The 16,349-nt window shown below is 51.7% G+C and overlaps 6 protein-coding genes across 6 annotated transcripts; 4 read left to right on the plus strand and 2 right to left on the minus strand.

The window, feature by feature from the left end:
• Positions 1-396: 396 nt before the first annotated feature.
• On the plus strand, positions 397-1,643 carry LAESUDRAFT_755726 (NAD-binding protein; the record flags this gene model as incomplete). The annotated part of the gene is made up of 9 exons (XM_040912063.1): positions 397-657; positions 724-769; positions 821-934; positions 988-1,014; positions 1,073-1,138; positions 1,191-1,259; positions 1,322-1,380; positions 1,444-1,537; positions 1,603-1,643. The coding sequence occupies 9 exons, from the start codon at positions 397-399 to the stop codon at positions 1,641-1,643; spliced, it is 777 nt and encodes a 258-aa protein (XP_040767953.1).
• A 621-nt stretch (positions 1,644-2,264) lies between these two features.
• On the plus strand, positions 2,265-3,503 carry LAESUDRAFT_644379 (NAD(P)-binding protein; the record flags this gene model as incomplete). Its single annotated transcript, XM_040903851.1, has 7 exons — positions 2,265-2,522; positions 2,592-2,637; positions 2,684-2,797; positions 2,935-3,000; positions 3,057-3,119; positions 3,320-3,397; positions 3,463-3,503. 7 exons carry the CDS (start codon positions 2,265-2,267, stop codon positions 3,501-3,503), a joined length of 666 nt encoding a protein of 221 aa, XP_040767954.1.
• Positions 3,504-5,180: 1,677 nt separating this feature from the next.
• On the plus strand, positions 5,181-6,653 carry LAESUDRAFT_711472 (NAD(P)-binding protein; the record flags this gene model as incomplete). The annotated part of the gene is made up of 9 exons (XM_040906832.1): positions 5,181-5,450; positions 5,508-5,553; positions 5,606-5,719; positions 5,774-5,800; positions 5,855-5,912; positions 5,963-6,069; positions 6,114-6,160; positions 6,213-6,306; positions 6,589-6,653. 9 exons carry the CDS (start codon positions 5,181-5,183, stop codon positions 6,651-6,653), a joined length of 828 nt encoding a protein of 275 aa, XP_040767955.1.
• A 303-nt stretch (positions 6,654-6,956) lies between these two features.
• Positions 6,957-8,363, plus strand: LAESUDRAFT_721544 (NAD(P)-binding protein; the record flags this gene model as incomplete). The annotated part of the gene is made up of 9 exons (XM_040908028.1): positions 6,957-7,337; positions 7,393-7,438; positions 7,490-7,602; positions 7,662-7,688; positions 7,750-7,815; positions 7,878-7,946; positions 8,002-8,048; positions 8,111-8,204; positions 8,257-8,363. The coding sequence occupies 6 exons, from the start codon at positions 6,957-6,959 to the stop codon at positions 7,881-7,883; spliced, it is 639 nt and encodes a 212-aa protein (XP_040767956.1). The 3' UTR covers positions 7,884-7,946; positions 8,002-8,048; positions 8,111-8,204; positions 8,257-8,363.
• Positions 8,364-9,891: 1,528 nt separating this feature from the next.
• LAESUDRAFT_711474 (aldehyde dehydrogenase) lies at positions 9,892-11,865 on the minus strand (the record flags this gene model as incomplete). Its single annotated transcript, XM_040906833.1, has 10 exons — positions 9,892-9,988; positions 10,050-10,122; positions 10,182-10,220; positions 10,282-10,341; positions 10,398-10,453; positions 10,507-10,586; positions 10,646-10,927; positions 10,983-11,373; positions 11,428-11,744; positions 11,809-11,865. 10 exons carry the CDS (start codon positions 11,863-11,865, stop codon positions 9,892-9,894), a joined length of 1,452 nt encoding a protein of 483 aa, XP_040767957.1.
• A 2,391-nt stretch (positions 11,866-14,256) lies between these two features.
• On the minus strand, positions 14,257-16,119 carry LAESUDRAFT_721547 (phospholipase C/P1 nuclease). The gene is made up of 2 exons (XM_040908029.1): positions 15,350-16,119; positions 14,257-15,207 (listed from the first exon to the last, which is right to left on the minus strand). Exons 1-2 carry the CDS (start codon positions 15,912-15,914, stop codon positions 14,420-14,422), a joined length of 1,353 nt encoding a protein of 450 aa, XP_040767958.1. The 5' UTR covers positions 15,915-16,119; the 3' UTR covers positions 14,257-14,419.
• Positions 16,120-16,349: the final 230 nt, after the last annotated feature.

Consider the following 16,349-nt stretch of genomic DNA (forward strand, 5'->3'; position numbering starts at 1 on the left):
TACCGTTTTACAGTCGGGGCTATACAGAAGAGTTCTGGTTTCGCGATGACTTTGTAGTCCCCGAGCATGTCGAAAGTTAATGGCTAGACTGAGGTACGGCCGAGCATTACATTGCGGCTAAATCCAAAGTGTGACGTAGCATCTCGGCCAGACGCTCGTAGCACATCGAGGCGACGCCCAAGCAGGGACCAGACGCTGGGCATGATTGGCTCTGTGCGATCAAGTGACTTTCGATCACAGAGACTTGCCAAATCTAGAACATGATGAGCTCATACACATCGATTCTTTTCCGCTCGTCCGCATGGCTAGTCCACGGGCGGTCCTCTTAAAAGGGCGTTGGGTTTCGGAAGAAACAGAAACAACCATCTCCCTTCCCCCCGAAACACCCTAGCAGTTATGGTTTCTGTTGGACGAATTGCATTGATCACCGGTGCCTCCCAAGGCATCGGCCGCGCCATCGCTCTGCGCCTTGCGGAGGACGGCCTCGACGTTGCGGTGAACGACATACAGTCGAAACACAGCCAACTGGAAGCAGTCGTGGCCGAGATCAAGGCAAAGGGCAGGAATGCCATCGCCGTACCGGCAGATGTATCGAAAGATGAAGAAGTCAAGACAATGGTCGCGCAGACGGCGGAACGACTTGGCGGACTTGATGTGGTAGGGCTCAACACATCCTTATAGCCCAATGTACACGTTCACTAACCGCAACATTACGATCGATAGATGGTGGCGAATGCGGGCATCCTGTTGACGAAGCTACTGGTCGACAGTGAGCTCTTCTCTCAACGAACGGGATACTTGTGATCTGACGATGTGTTAGCTTCCGTCGAGGAATGGGATCGCGTCATGGCGATCAACGCGCGCAGTGTCTTCCTCGCGTACAAGTATGCAGCCAAGCAGATGATTGCACAAGGGAGAGGAGGAAGGATTATCGGTGAGCGTCTGCGTGATGCGATTGCGGTATCCCATCTGACGCGGTCAATACAGGCGCATCTTCCGTAGCAGGCAGAATGGGTGAGAGAAACAAGGGGCCATATGGACGAGATATCGCTTACAGTAACTATGTTCTCAGGATGCCTTGACCTTGGAGCTTACACCGCATCCAAATTCGCGGTGCACGGCCTGACACAAACTGGAGGTGAGTATGCTCTCGACAAGCTACCGAATTATCGTTGAATTCATCCATGCAGCTCTGGAACTCGCAAAATACAACATCACCGTCAACGCATACGCCCCTGGGCTCATCAAAACGCCAATGAGTTAGCATTCTCTGCGCTTCGCTCGAATAGACTCTAGTGTTTACTGATCCACGACACTGCAGCGGTCTCCGAGGAAGAAGATAAGCGCTACGGAGGAGCCCCTGGTGCCGCAGCCAAAGTTGTACGTTGAACTTGCATAGTCAGGTTTCTACGCTCTTCAAAACTTATCACGTTCAAAATCCAGGCATTTGGGCTGCCTAACATGCCTGATGCGGGCCCGGAGGTCGTCGCAAGTCTCGTGTCCTACTTGGCAAAGCCGGAGTCGTACTTCATAACAGGTGGGAACTGCTCGTCATCCGTTTATCTCCGTTGTTCACCGCATATATGCCGCATTGACTTGCAGGACAAACAATCTCCATGAACGGAGGCGTGTGCTTCGACTGAGAAGCTGTTTCTTTTCGTAGATCTATACAATGAACTTGTGGCACCCGTTAATTCTAGATTGATCACAGATGTCAATTCATGTAAGTTGTATCGTAGTCAGAGAAACTGCCTGTACATTGTGCAAAATCTGTAGCAATCGTTTAGGTACCAGGAGGGAGCGTCCCTTTTGAGTCACCGCAGCTTTATAGTCCGGACTAAGTCCGGACTCTGATGTGGATGGTTGCGAAATCTCAGTTTCATTGTCATGTCGTACCGACAAAGTCTCTGAAGGGCAGCATGATCATGATACTCGGCGACGTCGAGAAAAGCAATGAGCTCGTCTCGCAGGCCAAAGACTCGACTTTGCATAGGGACAATCTAGATACAGGCTCAGCCGGCAACTGCCGGTGGCATTGTGAGTGTCAGCGGAGGCGAAAGCATGCGCGATCAATTTTTCAACTCTAGAACATGATGCGCTCATACTTCGGCTGCACCAACGATCAATAAGAAGACCAGACGTTCAATAGGCTGGTCTGCACGGCTGGTCCGCGGGTGGTCCTGTTAAATGGTGTCGGGTTTCAGGGTGACGAAAAAGAGTATTCTCTGCTGCCATCCACCATCCCCTGAAACATCCTAGTAGTTATGGTTTCTGTTGGACGAATTGCATTGATCACCGGTGCCTCCCAAGGCATCGGCCGTGCCATCGCTCTGCGCCTTGCAGAGGACGGCCTCGACGTCGCGGTGAACGATATATCATCGAAACACAGCCAACTGGAAGCAGTCGTGGCCGAGATCAAGGCAAAGGGCAGGAACGCCATCGCCGTATCGGCAGATGTATCGAAAGATGAAGAGGTTAAGGCGATGGTTGCGCAGACGGCGGAACGACTTGGTGGACTTGATGTGGTAGGCTCAGAGCACATTCTTGTAGTCCAATGATATGTTCTCTAACCGCAAAGTTACGATCGATAGATGGTAGCGAATGCGGGTATCAGTTTGGTGAAACCACTGGTCGAGAGTGAGCTCTTCCTTGAACGTAACCCTTTCGATCTGACATGTGTTAGCTTCCGCCGAGGAATGGGATCGCGTCATGGCGATCAACGCGCGCAGTGTCTTCCTCGCGTACAAGCACGCAGCCAAGCAGATGATTTCACAAGGCAGAGGAGGAAGGATTATCGGTGAGTGTTTGTATAATGCCGCGCGGTATTCCATCTGACACGGTCAATACAGGTGCATCTTCCGTAGTAGGCAGAGTAGGTGAGAGGAAAAGCGGCCATATGGGGCGAGACGTTGCTTACAAGGACTATGTGTTCAGGGGCCGTTGAGCTTGCAGCTTATACCGCATCCAAATTCGCGGTGCACGGCCTGACACAAACTGGAGGTGAGTACGCTCTCGAGAAGTATCCGAACTACCATTGAACTCCCATGCAGCCCAAGAACTGGCAAAATACAACATCATCGTCAACGCGTACGCCCCTGGGTTCATCAAGACACCAATGAGTTAGCATTCTCTACTCTCTGTTCGAACAGGCTGTAGTACTTACTGATCCACGACAATGCAGCGGTCTCCGAGGAAGAAGATAAGCGCTACGGAGGGGCCCCTGGTTCCGCAGCCAAAGCCGTACGTCGACCTTGCATAATCAGGTCTTCGCATTCTTGAGGATTCATGGCGTCCAAAATCTAGACATGGGGGATGCCAGACATGCCTGATGCGGGCCCGGAGGTTGTCGCAAGTCTCGTGTCCTACTTGGCAAAGCCGGAGTCATACTTCATAACAGGTGAGAGCTGGTTGTCATCCGTTTACTTCCGTTGCTGACGGCCTGTACGCCGCGTCGACTCGCAGGCCAAACAATCTCAATGAATGGGGGCATATGCTTCGACTGAGAAGCTGTATTTTCTCGTGAATCTGTACAACGACGTGATGGTACCGTCCGTTAATTCCTAGTTAATCACAGGGGTCAGTTCATGTAGATTGTATCGCAGTCAGAGAAAGTACCTGTACACTAGGCAAGAGTCAACGGCATCATGTGCAACGTCGGTACAAGTCGTTCCAGATACCTCGACCTTCCGAGGCGTGAATTCGGAGAGCGTCCTTCTTACTGTAGCTTGATAGTCTAGACTCTTGTGTGGACGAGTCGGTTGCCAAATTGCGTTGTGTTGCACCAACAAAATTCTCTGGAAGCAACCGTGTCGCCATGATCGGCGAAGTCGAGGAAACAAACAATTCCGGCAGAGTTCGGCTCGCAAACCGCACCCTTTTGTTACGGGGTGGCACTAACGGTCATTACCGCGTATCTCATGATGATTAACGCCTACAGAAGTTTACGAGACGGTCTGAGCATCGTCGGCGAAAGCGCGTACATAACGCTGAAGCCGGTGCAGCGAAAGCAAGCGCTACGCAAGCGTGGATCTTGAACGTTTGAACACCTACATTGTTACAACTGCGATGGGGCAGTGCTAGCACGCGGCAGCGCAACTGGAGGCGATCACTATAGGCGGTACAGCAGAACTTTCATAAGAATATGTGAGTATCCTTTCTTCCATGCTCGCGTGATGATTCAACCTGGCATGCGGAAGCATCAGGTAGAAAGGGCCATAAGCATTATAGTGACAACGGTCAGGACAACCCGGATACCTGGTGAAGTACACGGATTTACCGAAATCTTCAGCGTCAACCTCGGCAATTCTTCAGCTCCGGAGGATGAGTAATACGAAGTACGACGTGCAAGTGCATTATTTACAGCTGTCGCTGGATTCCCAGCGAAGATTGCTCATGAATAACCCAGGTGTGTTATGATGGTTTGCTAGCCCCTTCCAGTATTCAGGTCGACGGACTTCGTCTTCCAAGCTTTCAGTCGCGTGCTTGCTTTCACCGATCCGTGCCGAGACGGTCGAATCATTGCATACCAAATATAGCGTTACAATTGCTCATAACTTCGTCCGCTATCTACTTCCCATTGATTCGTCCTTCTCACGGTTGTCTGCGCAGCTTACAAGCGGATCGTCGATGCTTAGGGCCCGAGTAAAGCGTGACGATGCTTCCGCTCCGTTGAAGATTTCCTCAGATACGCCACATTCTTCACTTATTGATGCCCCTACAGTGCATTCCGCAGAGCGGATATGAATGCAATCACATCTGCTTGCCATTCATAGTCACGCCACAGCTGTCATGTCATTTCAAGAGTTCTTTGTTGACGTTCTCATAGACAAATTCAACTCCCCCCGAGGCGGCACGGACCTTCTCGCAGGATTTACTCGGCTCCATAAGGCAAGGAATGTGACAGTCCAAAATGACAGAGAGCACTGTGGAGTATCAATGAAACCCGATGCATTGAAACCTCCTCATTAAAATCAAAGCAATAGGATTTTACAACCCATGGCACGCGATCGTCACAATGGCAATTGTTCCGTGAAGGAAATTATGAAATTGAAATCCCAGATGCTGTTCACGATTCTCTAGGCGGCAGTGATAGTGCCGTAAGTGAGAGGTATACTAATGCATATAAAAACCCACACACTGGCGGCCAGCTCGCTAACCGCACCTTCCCATACCTCCCGAGAATGACTGTGCTTCCTTCTTTCCGCCGTATTGCCCTTGTCACCGGTGCTTCGCGAGGTATCGGGCGCAGCATTGCTCTTCGGTTAGCGGACGATGGTCTCGATGTGGCGGTCAACGACCGTGCTTCGCAGCGTCTTCAACTGAACCATGTCGTCTCGGAGATCGAAGCCAAAGGCGGACGAGCCCTTGCCGTTTGCGCAGATGTAACTTCGGAAAATGAGGTGCAAGAATTGATTGGCCGAACCGCGCAGGAAATGGGCGGACTGGATGTGGTATGATCATACCGTCAGCATGCTCAGAATGTTCCTCACACGTCCTTTTCGATGCAGATGGTCGCGAATGCGGGAATCATTATCGCCAGATCCTTGTTAGATAGTATGTGTTCGTTGCATTAAGGAATACGATCGCTGACACTCTTGTTCGGTAGCACCCGCCGAGGAGTGGGATAACGTTATGGCGGTCAACCTTCGAGGAGTCATGCTGTCATACAAGTATGCGGCGAAGCAGATGATCAAACAAGGAAGAGGAGGGAGGATCATAGGTATGACAATATGACACTTCTGGATACTCGAGTGCTTAGCGTTTTCTTATCCAGGTGCGTCGTCATTGGCGGGCAAACGAGGTATGTGAAAGTTACTTTACAACACGCACATTGTTCTTAGAGTCATCCGCTTAGGCAACACGAACCTCTCTGCATATGCGGCCACCAAATTTGGAGTTCGAGGGCTGACACAGTGCGCGGGCGAGTTGGTTGCGGGACCTTTACATAACGATTATGAAATAGGGCACTAACCAGAACGACAGCATTGGAGTTGGCCCAGCACAACATCACCGTCAACACGTATGCCCCAGGACTTATCGCCACCCCCATGAGCAAGTATTCCCTTCTCTGTTCACAATGGAACGCGATACTGATCGCCTTTCTCTTGAAACAGTTCAACATCCAGACGATGGAGATCAGCCTGCGCGCCTGTTCAAGGAGGTTTGCTCGTTTCCAATATTCTGGGTGTCGAGTCTGACGAGAGATTACTTAGCTCGTAAACGCCCCGGGTATGGTCGTATCTGGGCCTGAGGTCGTTGCGAGCTTGGTCTCGTATCTTGCCAAGCCGGAATCGTCTTTCATCACAGGTGTGCAGTTAGCATTAGAGTTTGTTCGCCTCGGGATATACTAAGCAGACGGTGGCAGGGCAAAGTATCTCCGTTGACGGCGGCTTAGCATTCGATTGAGATGTGTGTCACAAGTCTACGGCCGTGCTCCGACACAACCTGGGATGAACACGATCTTTGATCGCCGATATGTCCTATTCACAGCTCATTGCGGAAGCCTTATCGTACAACGTAATTAAAACGTAACCGGATTTCTAAAAGTCCATCTTCGACTGTTTGTGATCTGAGATCTGCTGCTTTCAGAATTTGATAATGCAACGGAACTGCAAATTCATTCATTCGACTTCTCAAAGAGCCGAGCCCTCTGACATGCATGGATCCATTCGCTCACGGATGATAAATAAATACCAATGCGGTTCTATCTCCTGACAGTGCTGTCCACCTGACCGCCTTGTCGGGCCATTTGACAAAGATTGCGGTTTCTCGTATGTGCTTGCGGTCGGCCAACTGCTCTTCCATTCCTTACAGTAGAAACGGCATGCTTGCCCGGGAAGAGTCCATTGGTCGGCGAATATCCCAGCGATGGCACCGATCAATTCAAAGCGACCACAATGATCGTCGTGCACGAATGCGGAGGTACTTAGCCGTTCATTCTTATCATTGCCTACCATATGAGCCCCTTGGAGCCGCAGCCCAGAAGAGGACAAAGATTCCGAGGTGGTATGAGAACCCCCGGACGGGATTCTCGCTGCATTCCTCACGCATCCAGGGACGAGCGCAACATGACAATCGTCCCTTCTCTCCGTCGTATAGCTCTCGTCACCGGTGCCTCGCGGGGAATTGGGCGCAGTATCGCTCTGCGGTTGGCAGATGACGGCCTCGACATTGCTGTCAACGACCGTCCCTCGGAGCAGCCCCAGCTGCATGGTGTCGTCTCGGAGATCGAAGCCAAAGGCCGACGGGCCGTTGCTGTTTGCGCAGACGTAGCAGAGGAAAGCGAAGTCAAGGACATGCTCGCGCGAACCGCAGAGTACATGGGCGGAATTGATGTGGTACGGGTCTGCACTGGACTATTGGATAGAGCTCTGAATCATTTTTTGCTTTGAGATGGTCGCAAATGCGGGAATCGCATTTCCGAGGTCTCTACTTGAACGTGCGGCCTTTTTCTATTCATTTTCTGTTGATAAACTTCTTTTCTTCGTAGTTTCAGTGCAGGAGTGGGACCAGATCATGTCTGTCAACTTACGAGGAGTGATGTTATCGTACAAGTATGCCGCACTGCAGATGATCAAACAAGGAAGAGGAGGAAGAATTAAAGTAAATTTACACTGAGTATCGAGTAATCACCGCAGGGGCTCAGGCATTGGCATCCTCAGGTGCATCGTCTTTGGCAGGGAAGCGAGGTATGTAAACAGTCACAATTTGACACGGACGTCACTCTCAGTGTCGGATCCTTTGCCCAAGGATTCCCAAATTTCTCGGCGTATTCTGCCACAAAATTTGGGGTCAGAGGGCTCACGCAGAGTGCAGGTGAGCAGTCATGCGATGATCTCCGAGAGCATTGAAAAGCAGATCGCCATCTCGCACGATAGCGTTAGAGTTAGCCCCGCACAACATTACCGTCAACGCATACGCACCAGGGCTTATCAACACTGTTATGGGTAGATCTCCTACATACTGTCGGAAGTGCTATTCACGGCTCATTGAGGTTTCCAGTCACGTCTTTCGACAATGAGGACGAACCAGGGTCAAAATAGAAAGAGGTATCTCCATGCTAGTGCGGCCGATCATTGTTTCTTGCGCCTTACTAGGAGAATTGGTTCAGATAATAAACGCACTAAATCTGCGTATGGGCGACCCTGGCTCTGTTGCGAGTCTAGTTTCGTATCTGGCAAAGCCGGAGTCGTCCTGGATAACCGGTGAGCCTTCTACCATCCCTAAAGTCCTGATACGTACTCATACTTGAAGCAGGGCAAACAATTTCCGTTGACGGAGGCACCGCTTAGTGGCATGCTCTGTGCAGATCTTCCGGCAGGCGACTGATAACGTGCAATATAAATGTGTTTCTCGAATTGGGACTTGGTATCGTTTCCCTTCTGCATAAGATTGAGTGTTACCTTCCTAGCCTGCCCGTGCATGCTAGAACAGGAGCATGAATGGTCAAGATAAACGGCGTCTTAGGATTACCTCGTTGGTCTGCCGTTCGGCAGATTCGAGCTTCCCTGATGTGATGACTGGCAACTGACAGTTGGCCTGGTTGTCATATTTATGAGATAGGAGATAACGAAAGGAATGGAATTGGCGACAATTCACACAGTACCGCACAAATCCCCGGTCGGTGAGTGAGAGCATCGGGTGTGTTAATGATCACGAGGTTTCCTGTGGTTACATTCAGGGTGTGTCACTTGGAAGTTGGAACGCCAGCCCGATGACCCTTGGCCGTGTGCTGTGCTTTATTTCTAAAGCTGCTTCCCTCGAGGGAATCTATCTTCTGATTCTGTCGCGAAGCAGCGGCTTAATCGCCGTGGTCTACGCGCGGGACTACCTCGTGGTGTCAGTAAATACCGAGTAATGAAATCGCACCATGTCCATCAATCCGCGGCGCAGTGTCCTCTTGCCGTACGAATACACGATCAAGCGCTGGATGATCAGTGAAGGGTATGGAAGCGAGAATCATCTGCAGGCTCATTAGGTCTCTGTAGCCTCGATTGCTTCTCTCATCATGCATGAAATATATTCGCTCGGCTTTTGATGCCAGGTGGGTCATGCGTGGCCAAAATGCATGGTGCGCCAAAGCTCTAGTGCGGCTCGCTACACTGACTGAGATAACGTCAGGCCCTTACCAACAGATCTCCGCGTATCTTCCCGCAAGCTCGCTGTTCGGGAATTGGCACTGGCTGGTCAGTCAGTGAAATGTTTAGTTCGCGATAGCATCGGCGCTGGCGGCACACAACTTGATAACGGTCAACATCCGTTCTCCGGGGGGGGGACAATCCTGATACCTACATCAGTAAAGTCTCGACTTATACAAGTTGTACTTGTGAAATGCGATTCCTGATGAACTTATCAGAAGTTTCCCTGATAAATAAATGGGTGGATCACTCATGACAGCTTGCCAAAAGCACTCTTAGCACTTTGTCATAATGCATTCTTAGAAAAGCGTATGGCAATGTAGGGCACCAGGTTGCTAGGTCGCTTCCGCCGTGAGGCGCACAAGACCCGTCAGCCGTAAACGAGACACTGTTACGAGCTTGTCATCCTATACGGTGGAGCACGAATGGTCCGCATGCGCACCTGCTCTCGTTACGAAGAAACAGCTGAGTTGCTTTTCGGTGGCAATGCGTTCCATCAGCGTCGTATGTGACAGAATCAGCAGCTAGAAGTTGGCCGAGGCAATGATTACACACATCGGACAGACCGACCATTTGAGGAGTGGTGATGTTGTTTGCAATTTGCACAAATCTCGACAGCGACGGTCCCCTCGTGCGTCCATACTTCTCGCTTTTCATTCGCATGGCCACTTGCTTTCTGAACTGCTTAATGCTCGAATCGCAGGTATACCGTACATGGACAAGCAATGCGTCTCTCGAGTGCTCCTCCTCGCCTTCAGTTGTCTGGGATCTTCACATTAATACCGCCCGACATCGCATCGTACTTCGCGTCTGTGTACGGAGGGTACCGATTCGCCATGTGTGGCTCGCCGCTGCGGAATAGCATGTCGCACGTGAGAATACAGCATGAGGATCGCGAAGCATAGGACGTACGCGTTTAGAACATGCACGAAGCCTCGCAGGTGCGTGAAGGTGTCGAAGCTGGCTTTGCCATACCAGGAGCCATCTGTTGGAGGAAGTACTCAGGATATGGAGCCTCGGATCATCTATGAGGAGTTGACTCACATCCTGAATCACCTTGCCCACCAAATGGCATCTCATAGACTGGTAGATTGGATTAAATAGTCAACGGCGTGGTACTCAATTTTTCATCGGAGACGCGCACCGGCTAGATGACTGAAGGTGTCATTCACGACCAGAGCACCGCTCTTCGTGCTTTCCAGTACTGATCCGCAAGGTTATGAGCTGTCTCCTACGGAATGAGTCGATGTGATGGCTCACGTTTCTCTTCCGTGTCCTTACTGTTCGTGAAGGCATAGAGTGCTAAAGGCGTTGGTCTATCACCTATCGTCAGCTCACCGCAACCATTTTCAGTAGATCAACTACGCACTGTCTATTCACCAACCGAATCGCCTCATCCAGGTCTTCCACCGCATTGATGGGCAAAATCGGCCCGAAGAGTTCGCTTCGCTACACGAAGTTAAAACCCAATCGCTCGTCTCATTGAGAAGGAAGCCAGTGAAGCACACGCACTCTTCCATCAGCGCATCGTCTAGCGTGACGTTCTTGACGATGGTCGGGGCGATCCTGCGATCGCCGTCGTAGTACCCGCCGATCACGATATCGCCCTTCGTGCGGTCCAAAAGCGACTTGAGGCGTGCGTGGTATGTGGGATTGATGATCTTGCCCCACTGTGCGTCTTCGTGAAAAGGCCCATTGGGCCAGAACATGTTGTACATCTTGAGGAGCGCTGCGATTAACGCATCTTGTTTGGATCGAGGAACGTAAATGTGGTCTGGAGAGACGCATAGCTAAGGGGTGCCCAGAATCAGACGTGGACTCAAACACGATACAACGTAAGAATACCTGTCCAGAGTTCTGCAGCTTGCCCCAGAGGATACGCTTCGCGGCCAGCTCGATGTCGGCGTCTTCAGCGATGACCACGGGCGACTTGCCCCCGAGCTCGAGCGTCACGGGAGTGACGTGCTTCGCCGCAGCCGCGGAGACGATGCGCCCTGCCTTGCCGCCGCCGGTAAACATTATATGGTCCCATCTCGAACTGAGCAGGTGGGTCGTCTCCGGGATGGCTCCGTTCACGAAGACGTAAGCGTTTGGATCGAGATACCTGGGAAAGAGATCGGTGAGCAGTTGCGCGACCGTTGGCGCAAGCTCCGATCCCTTTACCACGCAAGGACACCCGGCGGCGAGCGCACCAACCAGAGGACCGAGCGTGAGGATGTACGGGTAGTTCCAAGGCCTAAGATGGTCAGTTCATAAGATGTATCGCAACGCGCACGAAGAGCCAGCGCACCCAATGATAAGCACCACGCCCTTCGGCACTTTGTACGTGGTCGGGTTCCAATGACTGCGCCAGGCCTCTCCCTGTACTTCCTTTGGTTTCGCCCACTCCTCGAGGTGCTCCGCGGCGTACAGGCACTGCGCGATGACCGAACCGAGCTCAGATACCACCGTTTCCTGCCTCGCCCTGGCGAGATCCTCGAAAACCGCGTCCTGCATTGCAGACGCATTGTCCTGAATGAGACGGGCGAGCTGCAGAAGCTGCCGGCGGCGATAGGCTAGAGGTCGAGTCGTCCCCGCCTGGAACGTCTTCCGCAGCCTTGCATAGATCTGCAGGATGGATCGTAAGTCGATCCGCGCACGCGAGCCACCGACGTTTCATTCATGAACGAACCTCATCAAGTTCATCGAACGTGTGGTATCGCAAGGACGCGGAGCCGTTCGTCACCATCCTGGTGTCCTTGCTGAGAAGCCTGAGAGATCCTAGATAGCGAAGCTGCGCCCGCCATCGTCAGTTATAAGCATTCGGAATGCTGGGAATTCCGGATGGGACAACCATATTGCTGGGATGCCAACCAATACAGAGATCATTTTTGCTCGAAGCGCATTGATGACCAAGACATGCACGAAAAAAAAATAGCAAGCGTTTTGCCAGGACAACCGTTCACCAGCTTGTCACTCCGTGCTTCTAAGACCGATTGTCGCCTTTCTTTTTGGCTCTTCAAAGGCGCTACACTCAGGGAGGGTTACCTAAATGCCAAACGTAGAAGTCTGCGAATGAAACGCGGCAAGGTAAGCATCATGTGGAAAGCCATGCCTTGAGGGAACATGAAATACTGACTTAAGTCTTTCGCATTATACCTCCTGACCTCCCTCCCTCAGAGAAGGAGGTATTTTGTTGTCCATCTGGGGGAGACTAAGTCGTTCGAACTCGCGCCACAGATAGCATTCACACAGCTGTCAGATGGTTTAGTGAACGAGAATGACGTTTCTAGATGGAGCCACAATCACCGGGCTCATTCTTATCGCAGGAAAACAGGCACAGGATCATTACTTCCGATATATTGCTTTCTGCTGTGAGATGATGCTGCATCTTCGTCTTCATATAAAAATACTCGAAAAATTTTCGAAATCACACTCACATGCAGTGTTCTTGGCAGAGTTCCGCGACAGATGCGCCAGCTAAAGGCACAGGACGCCTCATGAGAAGATAACGACCGATCATCTTACAATTGAATGGGCTCAGACAGCTGCAGCCCGTGTCGCAAGTATCCGTCAAACCTATAGAGACAGGCTCGCACGTGAAGTGACTTATCAGTGGTGGTATTGGTCAGATGCGTTACTCTAAGAACTCGGTTCATGTAGCATTTCAACTGAAAATAAAGGATGGAGAGATGACAGTACTTACGGGATTGTCGCCAACGGTGGTCAACTTGCTATGTCACTGGCAAAATGGGCTAAGAGGCTCTGTACCTGTTGCGCATGCACGATCAAACCTAATACAGGTGAGTCGCTAGCCGCGATTGGCATTGATGGACTGAGCAAAACGGAATAGGCTTTCGTTTTGCATTTCATGCCAAGTATCTCACCCTAGGCTCAAAAGGAAAATGGTCTTACGACGAGACAATTCAAGGGCGATCACTCCATCCAGAGAGTGCAGCTTGGTCTCTGTCGACTTCGCGGTTCAGGAACGTCGAGCAGTGCCTCTAGAGCCGGTTGATGTCCTAGACGAAGCTGTCACCGCTACCAGAGCCACGAATCAGCCACGCAGATACCGTGCTTCCCACTGGGTGGATGTCGAGAGGTGATACGCGTGAGTCGTGTGACGATCACCGAACCTCTACGATATCCTCGTCCGCAGCAAAGCCAGCGTCGCTCGGAAAATCGTCACATACTGTGATCACTTGAGGGCTGAACACGGGGACACATGTCTGGCACGAGGAGATACGGCTGTCTTGACAGAGGCATCGGACACAGCAGGAGAGGGCGATCCGGTGAAATTGCATCCTAACAAGCGCATCCTACTTGATAGCAGACAGATAGCTTCAGAGCACTGCGAGGACGCAGGTTGAAGGGCTCAATCGATGCCAGGAGTTGAACATGGGATAATATAGATTCTTGCACCAAGAGAGAATCATGACTACGTGGTTGCAAAAGGCTCGGAGTGCAAAATATGAGTGACGATGAAGCTAGATGCCGAAGAATACCATCGCATGAGCTGCATCGTCAAGCGCACGACTCAGTCAAGATCGAACCGTTCATGGTACTACAGGGCAAATCTTGGCGCTTACTTTGAACATCCTCGCCCGTGCTTGCGCCATTTCTCGACCTATTCTCCTTTCTGGCAACCATGGCCATCCTGTCGGCTTAAGATGCTCAAACGGGGCGTTTTGCTAGCTCCACGAGCAAGAAAATACAGTGGTACTTTGTCAGGCGAGAATGTCTCAATATTGAATAAACAAGTCTTTCTTTTTCGCCGATGGGAGTCGCCGAGCGTTGAAACGTTGAACGTTGACCGATACAAACAACATAGATTGTCCACACTCCATCGAAACTGTCATCGACGCACATTGTCAATGTCCAACTAGATACCTTGCATGGACTTTGTATGATTGGGGAGTTCTTCTGGCACAATCCTGGGTTCTCTGACTGAGCGTACAACCTGCGTCAACCCCCTTCCGTCATACGACAGCCATGGTCTCGTACGTAGCATCAGCACACAAAGACGTGCTTCAAATTGAGAATCAACGAAATATACTCTATCTCCGGGTCTGTACCGTGCACGATGTCATTGAGGACAGACATCATGCCGCTCACGTTTTGATTTCGTTCTCCTTCATTAAACATTCCACTCAGCTCAATTCTGGGCAAAAAAAGAATCAAATGGTATCTCTAATCCGATATCCAAATGCTACTCGAGCAACAGACAACTTGTACAGCCCAAATACAAATACAATATGCAGAGACGCGCCACCAATCCTATCATTGTCAAGTACTTCTATGCATCACAATTGAGTCCTCCCCGGAGACAATAAGATATGTTCCATCTCAGGGTCGGAACCGAGGATGAGGCCATTCAGAATCCCCGCTAGGCGGATGCCCGCCATTGCCAGCAGACGCTCGAGAACCCACTGCGTGCGGATGTTCCCGACATACTTTGGCGTATCGAGCTCGAGCAGGTCAGGGTGCGGACGCGGTTTTCCCTCCACTTCAGCATCGGAATCTTCGCCACCGCAGCTATGCAATATAGAAGAGGAGTTCGCATCGAGCTCGGCGGGCCAGACGGGAAGCTCGCAGTTGAGTTTGTGAATCTCGCTGGCCCACGCATAGGGACAGAGCACTTCGTCGTCCCAGCGGTCCCCCTCTCCCTGGCTCCACCATAGCCATCCCGAGGTAGAGCTCTGCTTCGCCGTTCCTGGATGATGCCTTGGCCTCATTGCACGATCGCGCTTCTGCACCCGCAAGCTCGGATCGTCGAAACCTATCATACGCTGAAGCTTCTGCGCCAGCTGTGCTATCGCTCTCCAGACAAAAGACGGTTCGTCTGTGGGAGATTGAATATCTGCTGGGCAGCTGAGCCATTCGTCGACCTCGTCGAATCGGCCGTTGCCTTCAGATGTGCCAACACCGACGCCAAAGCCTTCATGCATAATTCGGCGGATGTACGGGTCGTAGATTGCGTTCCGCAGGTTGGTCTCGACGCCAGGAGCGCCCACGAGCGGACGGGTATAGTTCGAGGACACAGTACGGAGGGCCTGCGCGACGAGCAGATTATCCCAGACGGAATGTAAGTCTGCGGGGAGGTGTCAGTCTGAATATTCGCGAGAATATGTGCATCACAATGAACGCAAAGCCCAACCCTTCCTTCATCATATTGCCGCAGGCGTGTAGCGCTAAACGCACCAAGGATTTCCGAAAGAAAATAAAATACTCACTGGTAACACGGCCATCGAACGTCACCTTCACGCCGTTCCCTCCCCTCTCTCTGCCAGTCAGATGCAGCGGCATATGCATATCTCCCACAAAATGCACGAGGTACTTGAGCGCCTCCTCGCCTTCGTGCCAACTCCGCTCGCCGTCGAGGAACTCGCCCAGCATGGCGGTCTTGTTGTTAACGGCAGCGAGGACATTCATGTTGCGCCGCCCGTTCCAGCCGCGCTCGCCAGGAAATTCGCAGGCATCGCTGGGATGGTCGTCGACGGCACCGATGTAGTGCAGCGGAGATGTCCAGCGATATGCCGGGGTGCCTCGCACCTGGTCGGCCCAGGTCGCGATGGAGGAAAGATGGCAAGGAGGGGCTGCCGACAAAGCGGATGGAGGCACGTCGGGTGGGTGGAGAATGTCACAAAGTACGGGGAGGACGGCTGGATGGAGGTGTATCTGCGCGATCGTAGCGACGATCTGGTGGCCGGCTGCGCCCCACGCGCGAACTTCCGGCAGCCACGCAAAACACAGCAATGAGAACACTGCGAATGAACGTGCCGAGTGTCTTATGTGCATAATGGATTTGGTAGAGGTAGGCAGAGCTTGAGAAGAGAAACCAGACGTTTCGTCCTTATAACGTGCAGCAGACGCAGTAGACAGGACGTACAAGAATAATCAAGGAGCCTGTGAATTCTTCCCTTACAATAACCCGCTCTGTTCTGCTACAACAATGAAACCGGCAACAGAACGAAGCTGGTCGCTTGGAGTCGTTTGGGAAGAGGTGCCGCCACCTGTTCAGGGTGGCCATCCATTTCGGGAAAGGTATGCTCCGTCATCACGTGCCACAGCCGGGGAGTACGGTGGGTGGGGAGTACGCTGGGTGGATGTGGCGAAAGTTACTGAACGCTCTCAAAACTTGGTTGAAGAGGCGCTGGGCGCCAGTTCCAAATGACACGAAAACTCAATCACAGTAGCAGAAGATGTGGTGTGTATCACTTATGCGAACATAGC

Source organism: Laetiporus sulphureus (assembly GCF_001632365.1).
Source record: "Laetiporus sulphureus 93-53 unplaced genomic scaffold LAESUscaffold_5, whole genome shotgun sequence".
NCBI lineage: Eukaryota > Fungi > Basidiomycota > Agaricomycetes > Polyporales > Laetiporaceae > Laetiporus > Laetiporus sulphureus.

Coding starts and splice junctions, on each gene's coding strand:
- LAESUDRAFT_721547 (XM_040908029.1), bottom strand. CDS start 15,914: ATGCACATAAGACACTCGGCACGTTCATTCGCAGTGTTCTCATTGCTG. Junction 15,208..15,349: donor GTTCGATGGCCGTGTTACCA/GTGAGTATTTTA, acceptor ACCTCCCCGCAG/ACTTACATTCCGTCTGGGAT.